The sequence below is a fragment of the Giraffa tippelskirchi genome, chromosome X, assembly GCF_054371585.1.
Source record: "Giraffa tippelskirchi isolate mGirTip1 chromosome X, T2T-mGirTip1v1.2.pri, whole genome shotgun sequence".
In the NCBI taxonomy this organism is placed as follows: domain Eukaryota; kingdom Metazoa; phylum Chordata; class Mammalia; order Artiodactyla; family Giraffidae; genus Giraffa; species Giraffa tippelskirchi.
Genome location: NC_137289.1, coordinates 100,817,653 through 100,840,140, shown reverse-complemented (window position 1 = coordinate 100,840,140; position 22,488 = coordinate 100,817,653). Strand labels below are relative to the sequence as shown.

General features: G+C 36.3%; 1 protein-coding gene and 1 non-coding gene across 6 annotated transcripts in view; one reads left to right on the top strand and one right to left on the bottom strand.

The window, feature by feature from the left end:
- Nucleotides 1-22,488, top strand: part of WNK3 (WNK lysine deficient protein kinase 3) — a 174,471-nt gene that overhangs the window by 29,599 nt on the left and 122,384 nt on the right. For all 5 annotated transcript variants that reach the window (XM_081565484.1, XM_081565479.1, XM_081565483.1 and 2 more), the window contains exons 3-4: nucleotides 20,565-20,737; nucleotides 21,313-21,533. In XM_081565484.1, coding sequence (XP_081421610.1) covers nucleotides 20,565-20,737; nucleotides 21,313-21,533 — 394 coding nt within the window. The remainder of the gene's footprint in view (nucleotides 1-20,564; nucleotides 20,738-21,312; nucleotides 21,534-22,488) is intronic.
- On the bottom strand, nucleotides 4,934-4,999 carry LOC145537291 (small nucleolar RNA SNORD52). The gene has a single exon (XR_014076315.1). It is a non-coding gene; the product is annotated as a small nucleolar RNA SNORD52 (small nucleolar RNA).

Below are 22,488 nucleotides of genomic sequence, written 5' to 3'. Positions count from 1 at the left end.
TTTTCTTTTTTATTTTGAGATAATTTGCTATTAACAAAATAGTTGCAAAGATAGTATAGAAATTCCTGTATGTCCTTCACTCAGTTTCTTCTTATGCTAATATTTCAACCAGAGAACAGTTATCAAAAATTAGGAAATTATTATTAGTTCAATACTATTAACTAAAGTATAAAACTTGTTTGTATTTCACCAGTTTTCCTTCTGGTGTTCTTTTTTTCCAGATCAGGATCCCACATTGCATGTAGTTGTTATGTCCCTTTAGTCTCTTCTCAGTTCAGTTCAGTCGCTCAGTCGTGTCTGACTCTTGGCAACCCCATAGACTGCAGCACGCCAGGTCTCCCTGTCCATCACCAAATCCTGGAGTTTACTCAAACTCATGTCCATTGAGTTGGCAAAGCCATCCAACATCTATGCTCTGCCATCCCCTTCTCCTCCTGTCCTCCATCTTTCCTAGCATCAGGGTCTTTTCAAATGAGTCAGCTCTTCGTACCAGGTGGCCAAAATATTAGAGTTTCAGCTTCAACATCAGTCCTTCCAATGAACATTCAGGACTGATTTCCTTTAGGATGGACTCGTTTGATCTCTTTGCAGTCTAAGGGACTCTCAAGAGTCTTCTCCAACACCACAGTTCAAAAGCTTCAATTCTTCAGCACTCAGCTTTCTTTATAGTCCAACTCTCACATCCATACATGACTACTGGAAAAACCATAGCCTTGACTACATGGACGTTTGTTGGCAAAGCAATGTCTCTGCTTTTTAATATGTTATCTACGTTGGTCATAACTTTTCTTCCAAGGTGTAAGCATCTTTTCATTTCATGGCTGAAGTCACGATCTTTAGTGATTTTGGAGCCCCAAAAAATAAAGTCTGCTACAGTTTCCACTGTTTCTCCATCTATTTGACGTGAAGTGATGGGACCAGATGCCATGATCTTAGTTTTCTGAATGTTGAGCTTTAAGCCAACTGTTTCACTTTCCTCTTTCACTTTCATCAAGAGGCTCTTTAGTTCTTCACTTTCTGCCATGAGGGTGGTGTCATCTGCATATTTGAGGTTATTGATATTTCTCCCTGCAATCTTGATTCCAGCTTGTACTTCATCCAGCGCAGCGTTTCTCATGATGTACTCTGCATATAAGTTAAATAAGCAGGGTGACAATATACAGCCTTGACGTACTCCTTTTCCTATTTGGAACCAGTCTGTTGTTCCATGTCCAGTTCTAACTGTTGCTTCCTGACCTGTATACAGGTTTCTCAAGTGGCAGATCAGGTGGTCTGGTATTCCCATCTCTTTCAGAATTTTCCACAGTTTATTGTGATCCACACAGTCAAAGGATTTGCCATAGTCAATAAAGCAGAAATAGATGTTTAGTCTCTTCTAATCTGTGACAATTCTTCAATCTTTCCATGTTTTTCATGATTTTGAGCTTTTTTTTGTTTTTTTCATGATCTTAAACTTTTAATGAGTATTGCTCAGTTAGTTTGTAGAAAGTGAAAGTGTTAGTCACTCAGTTGTGTCCAACTCTTTGCAACCCCACTATAACCTGCCAGGCTCTTCTGTCCATGGAATTCTCCAGGCAAGAATACTAGAGTGGGTAGCCATTCCCTTCTCCAGGGGACTTTCCTAACCCAGGGATTGAACCTGTGTCTCCTCCATTGCAGGCAGATTCTTCACCATCTGAGCCATCAGGGAAGAGTGTTCCTTAATTTGTATTTGTCTTATGTTTTTACATGATTAGCTTTAGGCTTATGAGTTTTGGACAGAATACCATAGAAATGATGCTCCATTCTCAGTGCATGATAGCAGGGGGTATATGATGTATGGATTACTGGTTATGATAACCTTCATCATTTGGTTAGGGTGATGTCTGATAGGTATTCTCTATTATAAATTAATATTTTCCCTTTGTAGATATTAATAAATAAATATCTTAGGAGTAGATACTTTGAGCTTATGCAAATATCTGTTTCTCCTCAAACTTTTCCTGATTATTTTGGCATCCATTAGTGTATTTTCCCTGTAATAAGTATTAACTCTGGTGTTCAAATGGTGGTTTTCTATTTTCCATTTTCCTTCTACATTTATTAATTGGAATGACCTCTTAGTTTTATCTGGACTCTTCCTAAGTATAACAATGTTAAGTTTCTGAAAACCAAAAAATCAGGAAATTTGTGGTTTGAGGAACTTTCAGTTGAGTTCAGTTGCTCAAGTCATGTCCAACTCTTTGCGACCCCATGAATCGCAGCACGCCAGGCCTCCCTGTCCATCACCAACTCCCGGAATTTACCCAAACTCATGTCCATCGAGTTGGTGATACCATCCAACCATCTCATCCTCTATCGTCCCCTTCTCCTCCTGCCCTCAATCTTTCCAGCATCAGGGTCTTTTCCAATGAGTCAGCTCTTTGCATCAGGTGGCCAAAGTATTGGAGTTTCAGCTTCAACATCACTCCTTCCAATGAACACCCAGGACTGATCTCCTTTAGGATGGACTGGTTGGATCTTCTTGCAGTCCAAGGGACTCTCAAGAGTCTTCTCCAACACCACAGTTCAAAAGCATCAATTCTTTCACAGTCCAACTCTCACATCCGTACATGACCACTGGAAAAACCATAGCCTTGACTAGATGGACCTTTGTTGACAAAGTAATGTCTCTGCTTTTCAATATGCTATCTAATTTGGCAATAACTTTCCTTCCAAGGAGTAAGCGTCTCTTAATTTCATGGCTGCAATCACCATCTGCAGTGATTTTGGATCTCCCCAAAATGAAGTCTGACACTGTTTCCACTGTTTCCCCATCTATTTGCCATGAAGTGATGGGACTGGATGCCATGATCTTAGTTTTCTGAATGTTGAGCTTTAAGCCAACTTTTTCACTCTCCTCTCTCACTTTCATCAAGAGGCTTTTTAGCTTTTCTTCACTTTCTGCCATGAGGGTGGTGTCATCTGCATATTTGAGGTTATTGATATTTCTCCCGGCAATCTCGATTCTAGCTTGTGCTTCTACCAGCCCAGCGTTTCTCATTATGTACTCTGAATGTAAGTTAATTAAGCAGGGTAACAATATACAGCCTTGATGTACTCCTGTTCCTGTTTGGAACCAGTCTGTTGTTCCATGTCCAGTTCTAAATGTTGCTTCCTTACCTGCATGCAGGTTTCTCAAGAGGCAGGTCAGGTGGTCTGGTATTCCCATCTCTTTCAGAATTTTCCAGTTTATTGTGATCCACACAGTCAAAGGCTTTGGCGTAGTCAATAAAGCAGAAATAGATGTTTTTCTGGAACTCTCTTGCTTTTTCTCTGATCCAGCAGATGTTGGCAATTTGATCTCTGGTTCCTCTGCCTTTTCTAAAACCAGCTTGAACATCTGGAAGTTCATGGTTCACGTATTGCTGAAGCCTGGCTTGGAGAATTTTGAGCATTACTTTACTAGCATGTGAGATGCGTGCAATTGTGAAATATTTTGAGCATTCTATGGCATTGCCTTTCTTTGGGACTGGAATGAAAACTGACCTTTTCCAGTCCTGTGGCCACTGCTGAGTTTTCCATATTTGCTGGCATATTGAGTGCAGCACTTTCACAGCATCATCTTTCAGGATTTGAAATCGCTCAACTGGAATTCCATCACCTCCACTAGCTTTGTTCATAGTGATGCTTTCTGAGGCCCACTTGACTTCACATTCCATGATGTCTGCCTCTAGGTGATTGATCACACCATCATTATTATCTGGGTAGTGAAGATGTTTTTGTGCAGTTCTTCTGTGCCTTCTTGCCACCTCTTCTTAATATCTTCTGTTTCTGTTAAGTCCATACCATTTCTGTCCTTTATTGAGCCCATCTTTGAATGAAATGTTCCCTTGGTATCTCTGATTTTCTTGAAGAGATCTCTACTCTTTCCCATTCTATTGTTTTCCTCTATTTCTTTGCATTGATTGCTGTTGAAGGCTTTCTTATCTCTCCTTGCTATTCTTTGGAACTCTGCATTCAAATGGGTATATCTTTCCTTTTCTCCTTTGCTTTTCGCTTCTCTTCTTTTCACAGCTATTTCTAAGGCCTCCTCAGACAGCCATTTTGCTTTTTGCATTTCTTTTCCATGGGGATGGTCTTGATTCCTGTCTCCTGTATAATGTCATGAACCTCCATCCATAATTCATCAAGCACTTTGTCTACCAGGTCTAGTCCCTTAAATCTATATCTCACTTCCACTGTGTAATCATAAGGGATTTGATTTAGGTCACACCTGAATGGTCTAGTGGTTTTCCCTACTTTCTTCAATTTAAGTCTGAATTTGGCAATAAGGAGTTCATGATCTGAGACACAGTAAGCTCCTGGTCTTGTTTTTGAGGAACTTTAGTGTATCTTAAATTATTAATAATGGTATTGTACACTTTTGCATTTATCAAAATTAATACATTAATTGAGCACTTATGCAGGTACTTAATTTGAATGTTTTATTTAATCCTGCAATAGTTAAAAGAGGTAGGTGTGATTACTTTTCAGGTGGTAGAAGTGAGGTTTAGATACTTTAAATAACTTTCCCAAAGGAATAGAGCAGGGATTTATATTCTATCAGTTGTATATATATAACACTTGTTAGTTCAGTTGCTCAGTCATGTCCAACTCTGTGACCCCATGGACTGCAGCATGCCAGGCTTCCCTGTCCATCACCAGCTTCTGGAGCTTGCTCAATCTCATGTCCATTGAGTTGGTGATGCCATCCAACCATCTCATCCTCTGTCATCCCCTTCTTCTGCCTTCAGTCTTTCCCAGCATTAGGGTCCTAGCATCAGGTATATAAGTACATGCATATAACACTTACATAGATGATTTAAGAATTTCCTCCTCATTAGTTATTTGAACAGATCAGTCTTTCACGTTTTCAGCCATTTTACAAGAAACGGTTACTTAAATGAACACTGTAAGATTCCCTCTCCCCAATGAGTTAGAACTTAATTTTTGACATCAAGACCTTCATCAGAGACTCTACTGAGAAGTCATCATTCCTGTAAAATAAGATTCTTAACATTAAACTAATTGCTGAAGCTCAAGGGGTACTAGTTAATGGTGTCATTTAAGGACATTCTCTGGCTTGGGGATTCTGAGGAACAGTTTCATGGTTGGGTTGCCCTGCTTCAATATCTGGCCTTCACCTTTTGTCAGTGTCCAGAGGTGGTTAGACACATTGAGGAGACTGACTAGTGCTGACTCAAATGCCTAGGTCTAGGACAGAAATTTATTAGTTTAAAATGAATTAATTAATTCATTTTACCTGATTTCGTTGTTAGGTCATATGCTCTAATGGTTTGTAGGTTAGATACATGGGAAGGTAAATTATAATCAGAATCTTGCTTAGTAAGTATAGAGTCAGAACAAAGGAACTAGATGTTCCTGTGTGTCCTGCTAAGGCAGTATACTGACCAAATGAACTGGATGTTCAGGTCCTAACTGGATGAGGAATCCTCTGTGTTCAGTGGTACTGGAAGACAAGTGAACCTGGCTATGTCTGTGATTCATCTCTGTTTCTATATCTTATTTTGACCACCATTGATGAGCACTTTCTTTTAGGTATTGATACATACCATTGCTGTCTAAAAGCTTTAACATGCTCATATGGCCAAACTGTGATTATTATATGCTGATTTCTTGATTAATACTCTGATGTTACTATCTACAAATTTTAATTACCCTAGTGTGTGTTTGTTTCATTTAGTTTTAGTTCTAAGGTGCTACACATATCTCTTCATGGAAAGTGGTTTGTGAATGAGGTGTCTGTAGTCATTACTGTGTATATTGTTTCTGAGGGGCATAGTTTTGAACTAGAACTTTGATTCTATGCTTAGAATTCATAATACAGCAGACCTAAGTTCCAGTTTACCTGTGCTACCTAGGTACTGTGGGCAAGCTAAGTAGTTTAGCATTCTGGAGCTTTACTTTTTCACTTTTAAAAAAAAAATAAAAGTGTAATAAATGTTTCTGATATCTGAAAAAAGAATAAAGAAAACATGGTGGAAATTGTGTACCTACTGTTCACCTTGAGAAATAAAATGTTGAGAATTAGAGATAATGCTTATAAAGCATGCAGTACCTACTTGAGTATTCAATAAATGTTAGTGATAAAATACTGAGTAACTTCATATTTATTCAGAATATTCATTGATATTTAAGAACCATTTTGAAGTCTTCATAGCATTCATCTTTACTTGAACAAGTTATAATACAGCTTTTATACCAATGTTGATGATTTCTTCTTCCTTCTTTCATGTTTGCAGAAACAGATCCATATAGCCTCTGACCTGGTTCTGTAGTTCATTGTTGGTGTTTGCATTAAGAGAAATAGCTGATAAGGCCATAGTTTACCTTTTGAAAACTAAATGCTTCTTATCTTGAATAAATACATATGCAGGTTAATCGTGTTGATATTGTGCTATGTCTCAGGAAAGATTTTGTGTACATTTTTAGCATTCCATATATTATAATAAAGTGTTTAGTTAGCATTCATAAAAGGACAGTATTTCTTTTGAAAGAAGTATGAAGTAGTTGAAATCTATTTGGTAAATTTGTATTTGACCTCTATTATATTTATCAGCCACATAAACTAATAGCTCAGTAAGTTGCTCAGTCGGTCCGACTCTTTGCGACCCCATGAAACGCAGCACGCCAGGCCTCCCTAACCATCACCAACTGCCGGAGTCCACCCAAACCCATGTACATTGAGTCGGTGATGCCATCCAACCATCTCGTTCTCTGTCGTCCCCTTCTCCTCCTGCCCTCAATCTTTCCCAACATCAGGGTCTTTTCCAATGAGTCAACTCTTCGCATCAGGTGGCCAAAGTTTTGGAGCTTCAGCTTCAGCATGAGTCCTTCCAATGAATATTCAGGACTGATCTCCTTTAGGATGGACTGGTTGGATCGCCTTGCAGTCCAAGGGACTCTCAAGAATTTTCTCCAACACCACAGTTCAAAAGCATCAATTCTTCAGTACTCAGCTTTCTTTATAGTCCAACTCTTACATCCATACGTGGCCACTGGAAAAACCAGAGCCTTGACTAGACAGACTTTTGTTGGCAAAGTAATGTCTCTGCTTTTCAATATGCTATCTAGATTGGTCATAACTTTCCTTCCAAGCAGTAAGCGTCTTTTAATTTCATGGCTGCAGTCACCATCTACAGTGATTTTGGAGCCCAGAAAAATAAAGTTAGCCACTGTTTCCACTGTTTCCCCATCTATTTGCCATGAAGTGACAGGAACAGATGCCATGATCTTAGTTTTCTGAATGTTGAGCTTTAAGCTGACTTTTTCACTCTCCTCTTTCACTTTCATCAAGAGGCTCTCTAGTTCTTCTTTACTTTCTGCCATGTGGGTGGTGTCATCTGCATATTTGAGGTTATTGATATTTCTCCTGGCAATCTTGATTCCAGCTTGTGCTTGCTCCAGCCCAGCGTTTCTCATGATGTACTCTGCATATAAGTTAAATAAGCAGGGTGACAATATACAGCCTTGACGGACTCCTTTTCCTATTTGGAACCAGTCTGTTGTTCCATGTCCAGTTCTAAATGTTGCTTCCTGACCTGCGTACAGGTTTCTCAAGAGACAGGTCGGGTGGTCTGGTATTTCCGTCTCTTTCAGAATTTTCCACAGTTTATTGAGATCCACACAGTGAAAGGCTTTAGCATTGGCAATAAAGCAGAAATAGATATTTTTCTGGAACTCTCTTGCTTTTTTCTCTGATCCAGCAGATGTTGGCAATTTGATCTCTTGTTCCTCTGCCTTTTCTAAAACCAGCTTGAACATCTGGAAGTTTGTGGTTCACGTATTGCTGAAGCCTGGCTTGGATAATTTTAAGCATTACTTTACTAGCATGTGAGATGAGTGCATTTGTGCGGTAGTTTGAGCATTCTTTGGCATTGCCTTTCTTTGGAACTGAAATGAAAACTGACCTTTTCCAGTCCTGTGGCCACTGCTGAGTTTTCCAAATTTGCTGGCATATTGATTGCAGCACTTTCACAGCATCATCTTTCAGTATTTGAAATAGCTCAACTGGAATTTCATCACCTCCACTAGCTTTGTTCGTAGTGATGCTTTCTAAGGCCCACTTGACTTCACATTCCATGATGTCTGGCTCTAGGTGAGTGATGGATCACACCATCATGATTATCTGGGTCATGAAGATCTTTTTTTGTACAATTCTTCTGTGTATTCTTGCCACCTCTTTTTAATATAAACTAGTATTTATAGCACTGAAAATTGATGTTTGATACTTTTTTTGTGACCTTACTGCTTAGAGACCATAGATTTAGGGATCATTTTTGTAGACTATAATTTTCCTGGTTTCTGACTATGTCATCTCCATTAGCTATCGCAGTTTGCCTTCTAGATCCTCATTGATTTCTTAGTATGAACTCTACTCATTGGCGATATATGAAAATTACCTTATCAAAGTGGTTATCATTAATGCAATAGAGTATGTGTGTGTGTCTATGTGTATCATTCTGTCTGTGTTTTAAGTTTACTGTCTGTGTTTTAAGATTACTATAGTAGCTGAAAACTTTCCTCTGGATTTTGATGCTAGTTTGACAGGTTTACCTTCCTCTCACTGAATTAGAAGTGGACCTTTGAAGATCTTGGCCATACCTTTTTTAGTGGACTTCCAGCATTATGTCTGGGACAGCAGTTGTAATTTTGTAAAGTTGTTTACTTTTAATGCTGACTACTTTTGATCCATAAGATACAGTAATTTGATTTGGTACATGAAAGACTTGTATTCTGCTAATTTAATCAGCATCAAAATCTATTCGTTATTCTTCAGAGCAGATCTACTGATCTATCATGAGAGGATGACTCTTAGCCAATTACAAGGACATTTAGAATTTATTAGTCATTTTAGATTAGATAGAAAAGCATAAACACTTTACTTGTTTTCAGCTGTCTTCTAAATTTGTTGCTCCTTGCTTTTGTTCTTTGAGTTCCTTAACTCTTTTTTTTTAGGCTTAAAAAAATTGAGATACACTGTGTAAATTTTAGGTATAACAACCCACTGTTGGTTTGATACATTTATATACTGCAATACGATTACTATAGTAACATTAGTTAATACCTTTATCATGTATGTTACATAGGTATTTCTTTTTTGTGTTGAGAACAGCTAAGATTTAGTCTGTTAGCAACTTTGAAGTTTACCATACAGTATTGTTTTTTTAATTAATTAATTTATTTTTGGCTGCTGTCAAGTCTTAGCTGTGGCATACAGGCTCTTTGTTGCAGCTTACAGGCTTCTCTAGTTGTGCCGCGTGGGCTTAGTTGCCCCGGCAAGTGGGTCTTAGTTCCCTGACCCTGCAGGGATTGTCTCCGTCCCCTGCATGAAAGGTGGATTCTTAATCCCTGGACCACCAGGGAAGTCCCAAACATACAATATTTTTGACTGTAATCACTGCTGGTTAGATCTCCAGAACTTACTTCTCTGTTAATCGTACCCTGAAATAACATTCCCTGACCCTTAGTACCTGGTAACCACTATTCTACTCTCTGTTTTTACAAGTTCAGATTTTAGATACCACATATAAATGGTGTCATACGGTATTTGTAATTTGAAGGGATATCTGCATACCCATGTTCATTGCAGCATTCACAGTAGCCAAGATATGGAAACAACCTAAGTGTCAGTAGAAGATTGGGTGAAGTAGATGTGATGTATATATGTATACAGTGGAATATTATTCAGCCACAAGAAAGAAGGAAATCCTGCCATTTGTGACAACATGGAAAGACCTGCTAGGTGAGATATTATGCTAGGTGAGATAAGTCAGAGAAAGACAAATACTATATGAATTCCTTAACTCTTTTTTTAAAATAAATTTTTATTGTGACAAAATGTAAATAACATAAAATTTACCATTTTAATTATTTTAAGTGTACAATTCAGTGGCATTAAGTACATTCACCCTCACTACCACCCATCTCCAGAACTTTTTCATCATCCCAAACTGAAACCCACTAAACAATAACTTCCCATTCCCTGCTCTTCCCAGCCCCTGGTAACCACTATTTTACTTTCTGTCTCTATTAATAATTTGTCTATTCTAAGTATCTCATTTAAGTGGAATCATACAATATTTGTTCTTTTGTGTTGGAGTTACATCACTTAGTGTAATGTTTTTAAGATTTGTCCACATTTTAGCATGTTTAAGAATTTTATTCCTTTTTAAGAACTTGTATGTATATACCACACTTGCTTTGTCCATTCATCCATTGATGGGCATTTGTATTGTGTCCACCTTTTGGCTATTGTGAATAACACTGCTATGAATATTAGTGTACAAGTACCTGCTCAAGTCCCTGTTTTCAGTTCTTTTTGGTATATACCTAGAAGGTGGAATTGCTGTATCATATGATAATTCTGTGTTCACTTTTTTAGGAATTGCCATATTGTTTTCCATAGTGTTCATTTTACATTTCCACCAGCAATGCATAAGGGTTCCATTTACTCCACATCTTTGCCAATATTGTGTGTGTGCTTTTTAAATAGCCATCCTAATGGGTGTGAAGTGGCATCTCATTATGGATTTGATCTGCGTTTTTCCAGTGACTAGAGATGTTGAGCCTCTTTTTTGTGCTTATTTACCATTTGTATTTCTGTTTTGGAAAAATATCTATTTAAGTCCTTTGCCAATTTTTGAATTGAGTTATTGTTTTTGAGAGATGGAGTTCTTTATATATTCTGAGTATTAATCCTTTACCAGATATGTGACTTGCAAATATTTTCTCCTATTCTATGGATTGGCTTTTTACACTCTTAATAATGCTTTTGATACACGAAAGTTTTTAAGTTCAGTTTATCTATTTTTTTCCCTGTTGTTGCCTGTGTGCTTTTGGCTTAAAAATTCATTATGAAACCCAGTGTCATGAAGATTTCCCCCCTATGTTTTCTTCTGAAAGTTTTATGATTTTAGCTCTTATGTTTTTGATGCATTTTGAGTTAATTTTTGTATATGGCATAAGGTAAGGGTAACCACTGTTCTACTTTGTTTTTATAAGTTCTTCATTCTTTTGCACATGGATACTCAATTTCCCCAACTTTTTGTGAAGGGACAATCCTTTCTTCATTGAATAATCTTGATACCCTTGTCAAAAATCATCTATTTGACTATACAAGGGATTATTTCTAGCTCTGTAGTCTGTTCCACTGATCTTTATGTCTGTCTTTGTACCAGTATCACAGTATTTTGATTACTGTAGCTTTGTAGTAAGTTTTGAAGTCCAGAACTCCAATTTTGTTCTTTTCTTCAAGATTGTTTTGTGTATTTGAGGTCCCTTGGGATTCCGTATGGATTTTAGCATTTTTTAAAGTTTCTGCAAAAATATGGGATTTTGACGGGTTACATTGAATTTGCAGATCTCTGGTATTGACATCTTAACAGTATTAGGATTTTCAATCTATAAATATGGGATGTATTTCTATTTATTTATGCCTTCTATCATTTCAACAATATTTGTAGTTTTAAGTGATAGAAGTCTTTTTGCCTCCTTAGATAAATTTCTTCCTACATATTTTATTCTTTTTGTTGTTATAAATGGAATTGTTTTCTTAATTTTCTTTGAGAATTATTTATTTTAGTATATAGAAACAACTTTTTTTCCTTTTTCATTAGGGTGAATTTATTTATAATTTATCGTTACATGAATACTATCCCCCTTGGGGTTCCTAACTTTATGCAGGATATCCTTTTAAATTCTAGAAACACAATTTATTTTTGAGTGTTGATTTTGTATCCTGCTACTTTGCTGAATTAGTTTATTAGTGTTCACTTTTGAATGTCAGGAAAAGGAAGCTAACCACTAGTAAAAGAGAGAAACAATATGAAATACTTTTAGGTTAACAGGAATAAAAGGAAGCAGCAAAGTAAGATAACTAAAATAAAATGGAAGGAGTAAAATGAAATATATCTTTTACTGTATCAAATCTGGACATATTACACTTGTTTGTTAAAAAACTCACATTTTCAGATGAGATTAAAAGACAAAACCCACGTGTGTTGTTTACTAGAAAAAATACTTGAAACAATGATAAAGCAAGGTTAAGGTAAAGCTATAAACCAGCAAAGAGAAAGCAGGAGGAGTACCAACCAATATTAATATCTATCTCAGAAGAAAGAAAGTAAAATTAAAGCATTAAACAGAAATACCTGTTTATTATAAAGTTATTTGCTTCATAGTTTAAGAAGATAAATACCATTGATAAAGGCTTGTAGGCACCAAAAATATTTTGGTTAATATTTTAAATTCAGAACCTCAAATAGATTAAAGGAAAATGGATAAATGTATAACTGTAGTAGGAAATTTCATACACTTCTTTCAGAATAGGGCAGATCAAGCAGACAAAAAGTGAATAAATAGAGAGGAACTGAATAATATAATCCATAAACTCCATCTGATGGGTATGTATAGAACCTTAAATATCCTCCAAATAGGAAATACACATTTTTATAGTACAAGGTACTAAAAAATTGGTTAAATATGTGGCCCAAAGAAAACCTTATGTTAAAAGAAAAAAGATTTTATATTCTGCATCACTCAAAATTAGAAATAAATAATGAAACAAGTAACAAGAAGAATCTTAACTAATTTGAGATCAGAAATTACAGTCCTATATAAAATTTAGATCAAGGAGGAAATAAAAACTGAAAGTATGAACTACCTAGAAAGCAATGAAAAAGAAGGTATTTGCAACAAAATTTGTGAGTCATTGCAAAAGCTACACCCAAAAGACAATTTATCACTAAAATGCCTTCATTATTAATTAACAATAACAAGAAGGAATTTAGTACCTATCTTAAGCCATTAGAGAAGTAACACTAAAAGAAAGCAAAAAAGAGAAAGAGGGAGTTAATATAAGTTAATTGAAATTAATAAAAAATTATAAATATAAAATATGATAAATTCTAAATTTTTTGACTCTCTGAAAACAATTAATGAACCTGATGAAGGAAAATATGAGGGTAAAAATATATGAGAGAAGAAATGAGAAATGCAACATAGCCAGCTATGGAAGAGTGAAAGAACAATAAGAGAATGTTATGTGTACATTTGACAATAAATTTTTCTAGCATTTTCTTATGAAACATTTCAAATCTAGAACAAAGTTAAAAATCTTAGAACATTCATAATACCTACTGTCTAGAGTCTACCTTTCACAATGATAACATGTTTTAAATCTTAAGTAATAGATTACTCCTAATCAAAATGAGGAGAAAAAGAAGAAAAGTTAAATAGGCTAGGTATTAAGATGAGGTAGAGAGGGGTTTTAAGCTCTTCTCCCCCACCCCGCTTAATACCTGGTAGCTCAGCTGGTAAACAATCCACCTGCAATGCAGGAGGCCCTGGTTCGATTCCTAGGTCAGAAAGATCCACTGGAGAAGGGATAGGCTACCCACTCCAGTATTCTTGGGCTTCCCTGGTGGCTCAGCTGGTAAAGAATCTGCCTGCAATGTGGGAGACCTGGGTTCGATCCCTGGTTTGGGAAGATCCCCTGGAGAAAGGAAAGGCTACCCACTCCAGTATTCGGGCCTGGAGAATTCCATGGGGTCACAAAGAGTCGGACATGACTAAGTGACTTTCACAATACCGGGGCAAGGAGCCATCCCAAGAATATGCAATGCAAAATTGTTTATAATAAAGTAAACTTGAATCAATCCAAATGCCCATCAGTGGGTTGAATGGATAACTTTATTCATTAGTGTGGTAGAACTGTCTAATGAGATCCTGTATAATAGTTAAAATGAATAAACTCAAATTATACATATCACAGTACATAAATATAAAAAATGTAACACTGAGCAAAATAGTTTGCAAAAGGACACATACCATGTGATAACCACCTATATGTTTTAACACATGTAAAACTATATTGCTTATGGATACAAGCATATAATTAAAACTTCTAAAAACTTTCATGAATTAAAAACGTAATTCAAGTAGTGGTTACTTCTGGGAGGGAAGGGAAAGGGATCGAATCAAGGAATGATATGTAGAGGACTTTAATTCTGTAATGTCTTGTTAAAATGGGAACAAATTTGGCAAAATGTTAAAAATTCAACAAAGCTGGTTGTTACACCTTTTTGTTTATGCCTGAATATTTTTATAATTTAAAAAGAGAAAAAACACATCAGGATTAAGTAGATTCAGAGCTTGATTTCTAAATGACCTTTAATTGACAAGCTGTTCCAATGTTAAACTATTTAATCCCAGTTAATTTCATGAAGCTGTATAATCTTAAAACTAAATGCTAGTTTTGTACAAAAAGGAAAACTATAGTTCAGTCTCATATATGAATGCAGATATTAAAATCCATAGTAAAATATTAGCAAATAGAATTCACCAGTGCGTCAAAAGAATAATGTGCTAGGCTTTAAGATTTGAAGAATAGTTCTATGTCAGGAACCTTTCAGTAAACCTTATGATTATATCAGTAGGTGCTGAGAAAATATTTGGTAAAATTCAACAGCCACTCCTAATTAAAAAATAAAAGTAACAGGAATATAAGGAAATTACTTCAACATGTTAAACTATTTGTGGAAATAAAAAAAAATACTGTAAACAGTCTAAGCTATGAGATAAGGCTGTTTTTTAATTAAAATACAATAAAAGACAGTGGTGACTGTTAACACAATTATTGTGGATGTTTCAACAGAATCAATAAGATAAGAAAATAAACAACATAAACATTGGGGAAGAGATAACTTTATCTCTTCTTGCTGATCATAGAATATAATACCTGAAAATTCTCAGTCTTTAATATCTGCTCTCTAGAAGACCCATGGAGATGAAGTTAGAAGGTATAGGATGACAAAGGGGAGGCCCAAACCTTCATTTGTATACTAACTTTCAGAGCAATGATTGCTGAAGAGAGCAGAGCCAGGAGTCGAGCCAGCGCCTACCCACTTGATACCCAAAACAGTTAAAGACATTACAAGAAAACTATAGACCAGTATCCCTCATGAACATAGGTGAAAAAATGTTCAACATAACATTAGCTAATTGAATCCAGTCATATATTAAAAGAGTAATACATGATGACTTGTGTGGGGTTTTCCAAGGGATGCAAGGATTGTTCAACATTTGAAACTCAATGTAATTTGACATATTGATAGCCTGCAGAGGAATCAACATGGTCATTTCAATAGTTGCAGGACAAGCATTTGAAGAAATTCAATATCCATTCATGATGAACTCAGCAAACTTGCTATAAAAGGAAACCTCAACCTGATAAAGGACATCTATTTAAAAAATGCAACTATTAGAATGGCTTAAAACAATTGGCATCATACTCAATGGTGAACAGACTGAATGCTTTTCCTCTAACAAGGGAAGGATGTCTTCTCTCAACACTTCTGATAATGATGCTCTCAACATCATTGTTCTGGAAGTGCTAGCTAGTGAAATAGGGGATGAAAAAGAAATAGAAGGAATGCAGAAGAAAGGAAGAAATAAAACTGTCTTTACCTGCAGATGTCATTATTATCTACTTGAAAAATCTCAATGAATCTAAAAAAAGTACTTGAAACTAATAAGTGATTTTAACAAGGTTGCCAGATACAAGGTTAATATGAAAAAAAAAAACAGTTATATCTCTCTACAGTAGCAATAATAATTGGAAATTGCAGTTTTTAAAAAGTACTATTGACACTAGCACCCAAAATGAAATACATAGGTATAAATAACAAAGTATATATAGAATCTTTATGCTAAAAACTAAAAAACACTGTTAAAAGAAATCAAAGATCTAAATAAATGGGTTGGTTGGAAGACTCACTGTTCTTAAGATGTTCATTCTCTACATATGACCTAGAAATTCAAAACAATTTTAGCAAAATCCCAGCAGAAATTTTTTTACATGTTGACAAACTGATTCTAAAACTAATACGGGGGACTTCCCTGGTGGTCCAGTGGTTAAGAATCCACCTGCCAATGCAGGGGACATGGGTTTGATCCCTGGTCTGGGAAGATCCCACATGCTTGGGGCAACTAAGCCTGTGTGCCACAACTACTGAGCCTGCACACTGCAACTCTTGAAGCACTTGCATTCTAGAGCCCATGCTCTACAAGAAGAGAAGTCATCAGAATGAGAAACCTGCACACCACAACTAGAGAGTAGAAGTCCCCACATGCCACAACTAGAGAAAGCCCACACACAACAATAAAGACCCAGTACAGCCAAAAATATAAATAAATAAATAATAAAAATAAAAATAACCTAATATACAAAGGCAAGGATAATAGAATAGTTAAAACAATTTTGATAAAGAACGAGTTTGAATAATTCATGTTAACTGACTTACTCTAAAGGTGTAGTAATAATACATGTATGATATTGGCAAAAAGGTAGACACACAGATAGATCAGTGGAACAGAATAGAGTTCTGAAATAGACCCAAACAGATGTGGTCAAGTGATTTTAAAAAGAAAAATGGTGCAATGGTGATTCAGCATAGAAAGGATGGTTTTTTCAACAAAAGGTGCTGGACATACATATTCAAAAAAATGAACCATGACCTAATTCTCACACATCACAAAATTTTAACTCAAATTATAGCCCAAAATAACTCAAATTATAGACCTAAAAGGGGCTTCCCTCATGGCTCAGAGGGTAAAGCGTCTGCCTGCAATTTGGGAGACCTGGATTCAATCCCTGGGTCAGGAAGATCCCCTGGAGAAGGAAATGGCAACCCACTCCAGTACTCTTGCCTGGAAAATTCCATGGACGGAGGAACCTGGTAGGCTACAGTCCATGGGATCGCAGAGTCAGACACAACTGAGCAACTTCATTTCAACTTCATAGACCTAAAAAGTAAAATATAAAACTAGTTTTAGTGGCAGGTGGATTCTTGTCCACTGAGCCACCAGGAAAACCCCTTCTTTTATGTACGAGGTATTATAAATTTCTTTCAGATTTTTTTCACTCAACAGTAGGCCTTAAGAGATCTATCCACATTACTACACCTAGATCTAGCTTATTCATTTAACTGTTAAATTTGTTTATAGCCGAGTTTAGCATTCTATATAACCCATTTGATCCTGGACAAATTACTTAACCGTCTTAACCTCAGACAGTAGTAGTGACTATCACAAAGGGTTGTTGCAGGGACTAAAAGTGTTAATTAATATACAAAAATATTTAGGACAGTGCTTGGCATATAATAAACTTTGATATTGACATTGTGATTATTTCTAATTTTTCACAAACCATGCTGCAACTGACTCTCCTTTTACATATTTTCACATCAAGGAATAATATGAATAAAGTAACCAAAAATGAAATTGCCAGAGCTGTGGTTGTGCTGCTTATCTAGGGTTACTATGAAGTCTTTAAAAAACCTTTTTTAACGGAAGTCTTTTACTTTTATCAAATTGCCATTTCTTATACTCTCATGAGTTTCACAAAACTACATTCTATCAGGGTATATACTTTTTATCTTTAAAAAATCTTTTGTTTGAACCCATCTCACATTTAAAGTACTACTGTGGATTTATTTATATATTTCTTTTGTCATTTTGGTGGGGTATAAGAAGGGATGGGAACTAATATGTTGTCAACCATCTTGAAATGGAAATCATACCTAAATTTTTAACTAATATATTTGATTATCTATTAACATCAAAACTTAAAATAGTTCTATCACTTCTTTCTCTCCTCTCCCTTGCAGAAGACAGAAATTGTTTTTATTCTTCCTTCTCTATTAGATTTTAGTGAAGTAATTCCAGATTTATCATTTTGCATTACATTTGGCCTTTGAACAATGTGTGGGTGAGGGGTGCTGGCCCTAAGCAGTTGAAAATTCATGATAACTTTTTAGTTGACTCTCCATATCTGCAGTTCCACATCCAAGGAGTCAACGAACAATGTATCATGTAGTGCTGTAATATTTATTGAAAAAAATCCAGGTACAAGTGGATCCATGCAACTCAAGTTTGTTTTGTTCAAAGGTCAGCTGTATATATGTTCAGTTTTAACTACTGTTTAGAAAATATTACCAACCATATTAGCCACAGTTACTTAAGCTTCTTTTTGAAACAGCATTATTGAAAGTTTCTTACTATTTATTACATGCCACACTCTCTTTTTCTAATGATATTATTTGGCCACATTTAATTCTTTGGGTACTGTTTTCAGGATTGGTAAATGATGTGGTATACTTTCTAGGTCCTTGTTTTCTTGGAAATGTGTGTATTTCCCTTGTAAACTTGATTGATAGCTTGTCTGGGTTCAGAATTTGAGAGTCACAATCCTCCCTCAGAATTCTATAGATATTGCTCATTTGCCTTCTAGTATTTAATGTGGCAAATTACAGGTCCAATGCCTGTTTGAGTGTCTTTTACTGGTTGGTAACCTTATACTTTTTTGCTTTTTTGCATTTCTTTTCCATGGGGATGGTCTTGATCCCTGTCTCCTGTACAATGTCACGAACCTCTGTCCATAGTTCATCAGGCACTCTTGTGGTGTTGGAGAAGACTCTTGAGAGTCCCTTGGACTGCAAGGAGATCCAACCAGTCCATCCTAAAGGAGATCAGTCCTGGGTGTTCACTGGAAGGACTGATGTTGAAACTGAAACTCCAATACTTTGGCTACCTCATGCGAAGAGTTGACTCATTGAAAAAGACCATGATTCTGGGAAGGATTGGGGGCAGGAGGAGAAGAGGACAACAGAGGATGAGATGGCTGGATGGTATCACTGACTCAATGGACATGAGTTTGGGTAAACTCTGGGAGTTGGTGATGGACAGGGAGGCCTGGCGTGCTGTAATTCATGGGGTCGCAAAGAGTCGGACATGACTGAGCGACTGAACTGACTGAACTGAACCTTATACTTCTGTCTGGAAATATGTTGCCAATTCAGATATTTAACCAGAATAAATATCTAGGTGTCTAACATTCTGTTATTCCTTTCCTGACATTATAGATCCTTAGATGTGGAAATTCAGAGATTTCTTAGGGGAAAGTTTTTATTTTATTATCTGTTTTTATTATTGTAGTTGTTCAGTTGCTAAGTCATGTCAGACTCTTTGTGACCCCATGGACTGCAGCATGCCAGGCTTCCCTGTCCTTCACTATCTCCAGGAGTTTACTCAAACTCATGTCCATTGAGTCAGTGATACCATCCAAACATCTCATACTCTGCTGCCTTCTTCTCCTCCTGCCCTCAATCTTTCCCAGCATCAGGATCTTTTCCGATGAGTCTTCTCTTCACATCAGATGGCCAAAGTGTTGGAGCTTCAGCTTCAGTATCAGTCCTTCCAATGAGTATTCGGGGTTGATTTCCTTTAGGATTGACTGATTTGATCTCCTTGCTGTCCAAAGGACTCTCAAGAGTCTTCTCCAGCACTACAATTTAGAATCATCAATTCTTTGGCACTCGGCCTTCTTTATGGTCCAACTCTCACATCTGTGCACAACTACTGGAAACACCATAGCTTTGACTATACGGACCTTTGTTGGCAAAGTGATATCTCTGCTTTTTAATACGCTGTCTAGGTTTGTCTTAGCTTTACTTCCAAGGAGCAAGCATCTTAATTTCATGGCTGCAGTCACTGTCTGCAGTGATTTTGGAGACCAAGAAAATTAAGGCTGTCACTGTTTCCATTGTTTCCCCATCTATTTGCCATGAAGTGATGACACTGGATGCCATGATCTTATTTTTTTGAATGTTGGGTTTTAAGCCAGCTTTTTCACTCTCTTCTTTCACCTTCATCAAGAGGTTCTTTAGTTTCTCTCTCTCTCTCTTTTTTTTTTTTTGCCATTAGAATGATATCATCTGCATATCTGAGGTTATTGATATTTCTCCTGGCAATCTTGATTCCAGCTCGTGCTTCATCTAGCCCGGCATTTTGCATGATGAATTCTGTGTATAAGTTAAATAAGCAGAGTGACAGTATACAGCCTTGACATACTCCTTTCCCAATTTGGAACCAGACTGGACTGGTTTTGATTATTACTTTTTTCTCATTTTCAGATACTATTTTTCTTTTCCAGCAAAGGAAATTTTATTATTTATTTTTCCAATTTTGTTGCAATGTAATTTACATATAACAATGTATCAGTTTAAAGTATACAACAAACAGGGCTTCCCTGGTGACTCAGTGGTAAAGAATCCGCCTGCAATGCAGGAGATGTGAGTTTGATTACTGGGTCAGGAAGATCCCCTGGAGAAGGAAATGACAACTCACTCCAGTATTCTTGCCTGGGAAATCCCATGGACAGAGGAGCTTGGTGGGCTGCAGTCCATGGGGTCACAAAAGTGTTGGACACGACTTAGCAACTAAACAACAACAGATACAACAAACAACTGCTGCATTTTGCTCTCTGAGAGGAGTCAGAGCAAGTACCTAACAAAGAATATCAGTGATTTTATAGGTACTGAGAAAAGGATTGACTGGTGAAAATAGATACATATATATATATATATATATATATATATATATATATACATATATATGCATAAACAAAATACTCATTTGAGTGGTATTATAAATGTGCAAGGCAATTTCTAGACTTTAATTTGGAAATTGATCTTCCATTTTAGGACCGGAAATTAACCAAAGCCGAACAGCAAAGGTTCAAGGAAGAAGCAGAGATGTTAAAGGGTCTCCAACATCCCAATATAGTTCGATTTTATGATTCCTGGGAGTCTATATTAAAAGGAAAGAAATGTATTGTATTAGTGACGGAACTTATGACATCAGGAACTTTAAAGACGTAAGTTGACCCTGATAGTGCCAATGGGGGTTTATTTGGAAATAATTTTCAAGAGTCACAAAAGTTGTTTCCAAAGAATTGGTAGAATCTGAATCTAGTGACTGTGTTTCAGGGCAGGTTAAAAACTTAGGGTGTTAATGAAGTTTGTTAGAAAATACAATATTGAAAAGTTAATGTTTGTTTGTGGCATATCATTGAACTTTAGAATTAGAAATCATTATAGAGATAATGTCATTTTGTAGAGGATAATGAAAGATTGGGGATATGTCAGGTTCAAATATCTAGTAAGCAATGCTATATAATTATAGTCTATTGTTTTGTTTCTGACTAGAGCATTTGATCTGATGGTACAGCCACTTATTTGTGACTGTTATATGTCGTATGTACTTTTTCTGTAGAGAGGGTGTACTTTGAGGCTTTAGATTTAAAAATATTTTGTTAGACAATAAAAAATAACTCAGTGATGGCAATCGTAATACATACTGTATTGGCTAGCTTATGTGATTTACCCTAATGTACTTATAGAGTAAGCTAGGTATGTTTGTTTACATGTGATCTTTTGTTTCTTTGTGTAGGTACTTAAAACGATTTAAAGTCATGAAACCAAAGGTCTTAAGGAGCTGGTGCAGGCAGATTTTAAAGGGGTTGCAGTTCTTGCACACTAGGACTCCTCCTATTATTCACCGGGATCTGAAGTGTGACAATATTTTCATCACGGGACCCACTGGATCTGTGAAGATTGGTGATCTAGGACTAGCCACCTTAATGCGTACATCATTTGCTAAAAGTGTCATTGGTGATTAACATTTTATAGTTTATTGATTGTGTAAAGAAAGATTTTTTTAATTTTTAATTTTTTTAAAAATTTTAATTGGAGGCTAATTACTTTACAGTATTGTAGTGGTTTTGCCATACATTCACATGAATCAGCCATGGTTGTACATGTGTTCCCCATCCTGACCCTCCCTCCCACCTCCCTCCCCGGCCCATCTCTCAGGGTCATTCCAGTGCACCATCCCTGAGCACCCTGCCTCATGCATCAAACCTGGACTGGCGATCTATTTCACATATGAGAAACATGTTTCAGTGGTGTTCTCTCAAATCATCCCACCCTCGCCTTCTCCCAGAGAGTCCAACAGTCTGTTCTTTACATCTGTGTCTCTTTTGCTGTCTCACATATAGGGTCATCATTACCATCTTTCTAAATTCCATATATATGCAAAAATATACTGTATTGGTGTTTTTCGTTCTGACTTACTTTGTATAATAGGCTCCAGTTTCATCCACCTCATTAGAACTGATTCAAATGCATTCTTTTTAATAGCTGAGTAATATTCCATTGTGTATATGTACCACAGCTTTCTTATCCATTCGTCTGCCGATGGACATCTTTCTAGAACAGAAATCAGCAAACCACAGCCTGTGGGCCAAATCGAACTTCCCTGCCTATTTTTGTAAAGAAAGTTTTGTTGGAACACAGCAACACCCACTCATTTACATATTGTGTATGGCTGCTTTTGCACTACAGTGTCAGAGTTAATTAGTTGTGACAGAGCCCATATGGACTGCAAAGCCTGAAATATTTACTGTTTGAAACTTTATAGAGAAGTTTACTGGCCCATGGCCTAGAATGTGAGTTTACTTTGAAATATCTATTCTATATTGATTAATTTCAGAGAAATCCCAGGGTATTTCTTTTGTGATGTATATAATATTATTGAAAAGTTCTGAGGACTTATAAAGAGGATTTA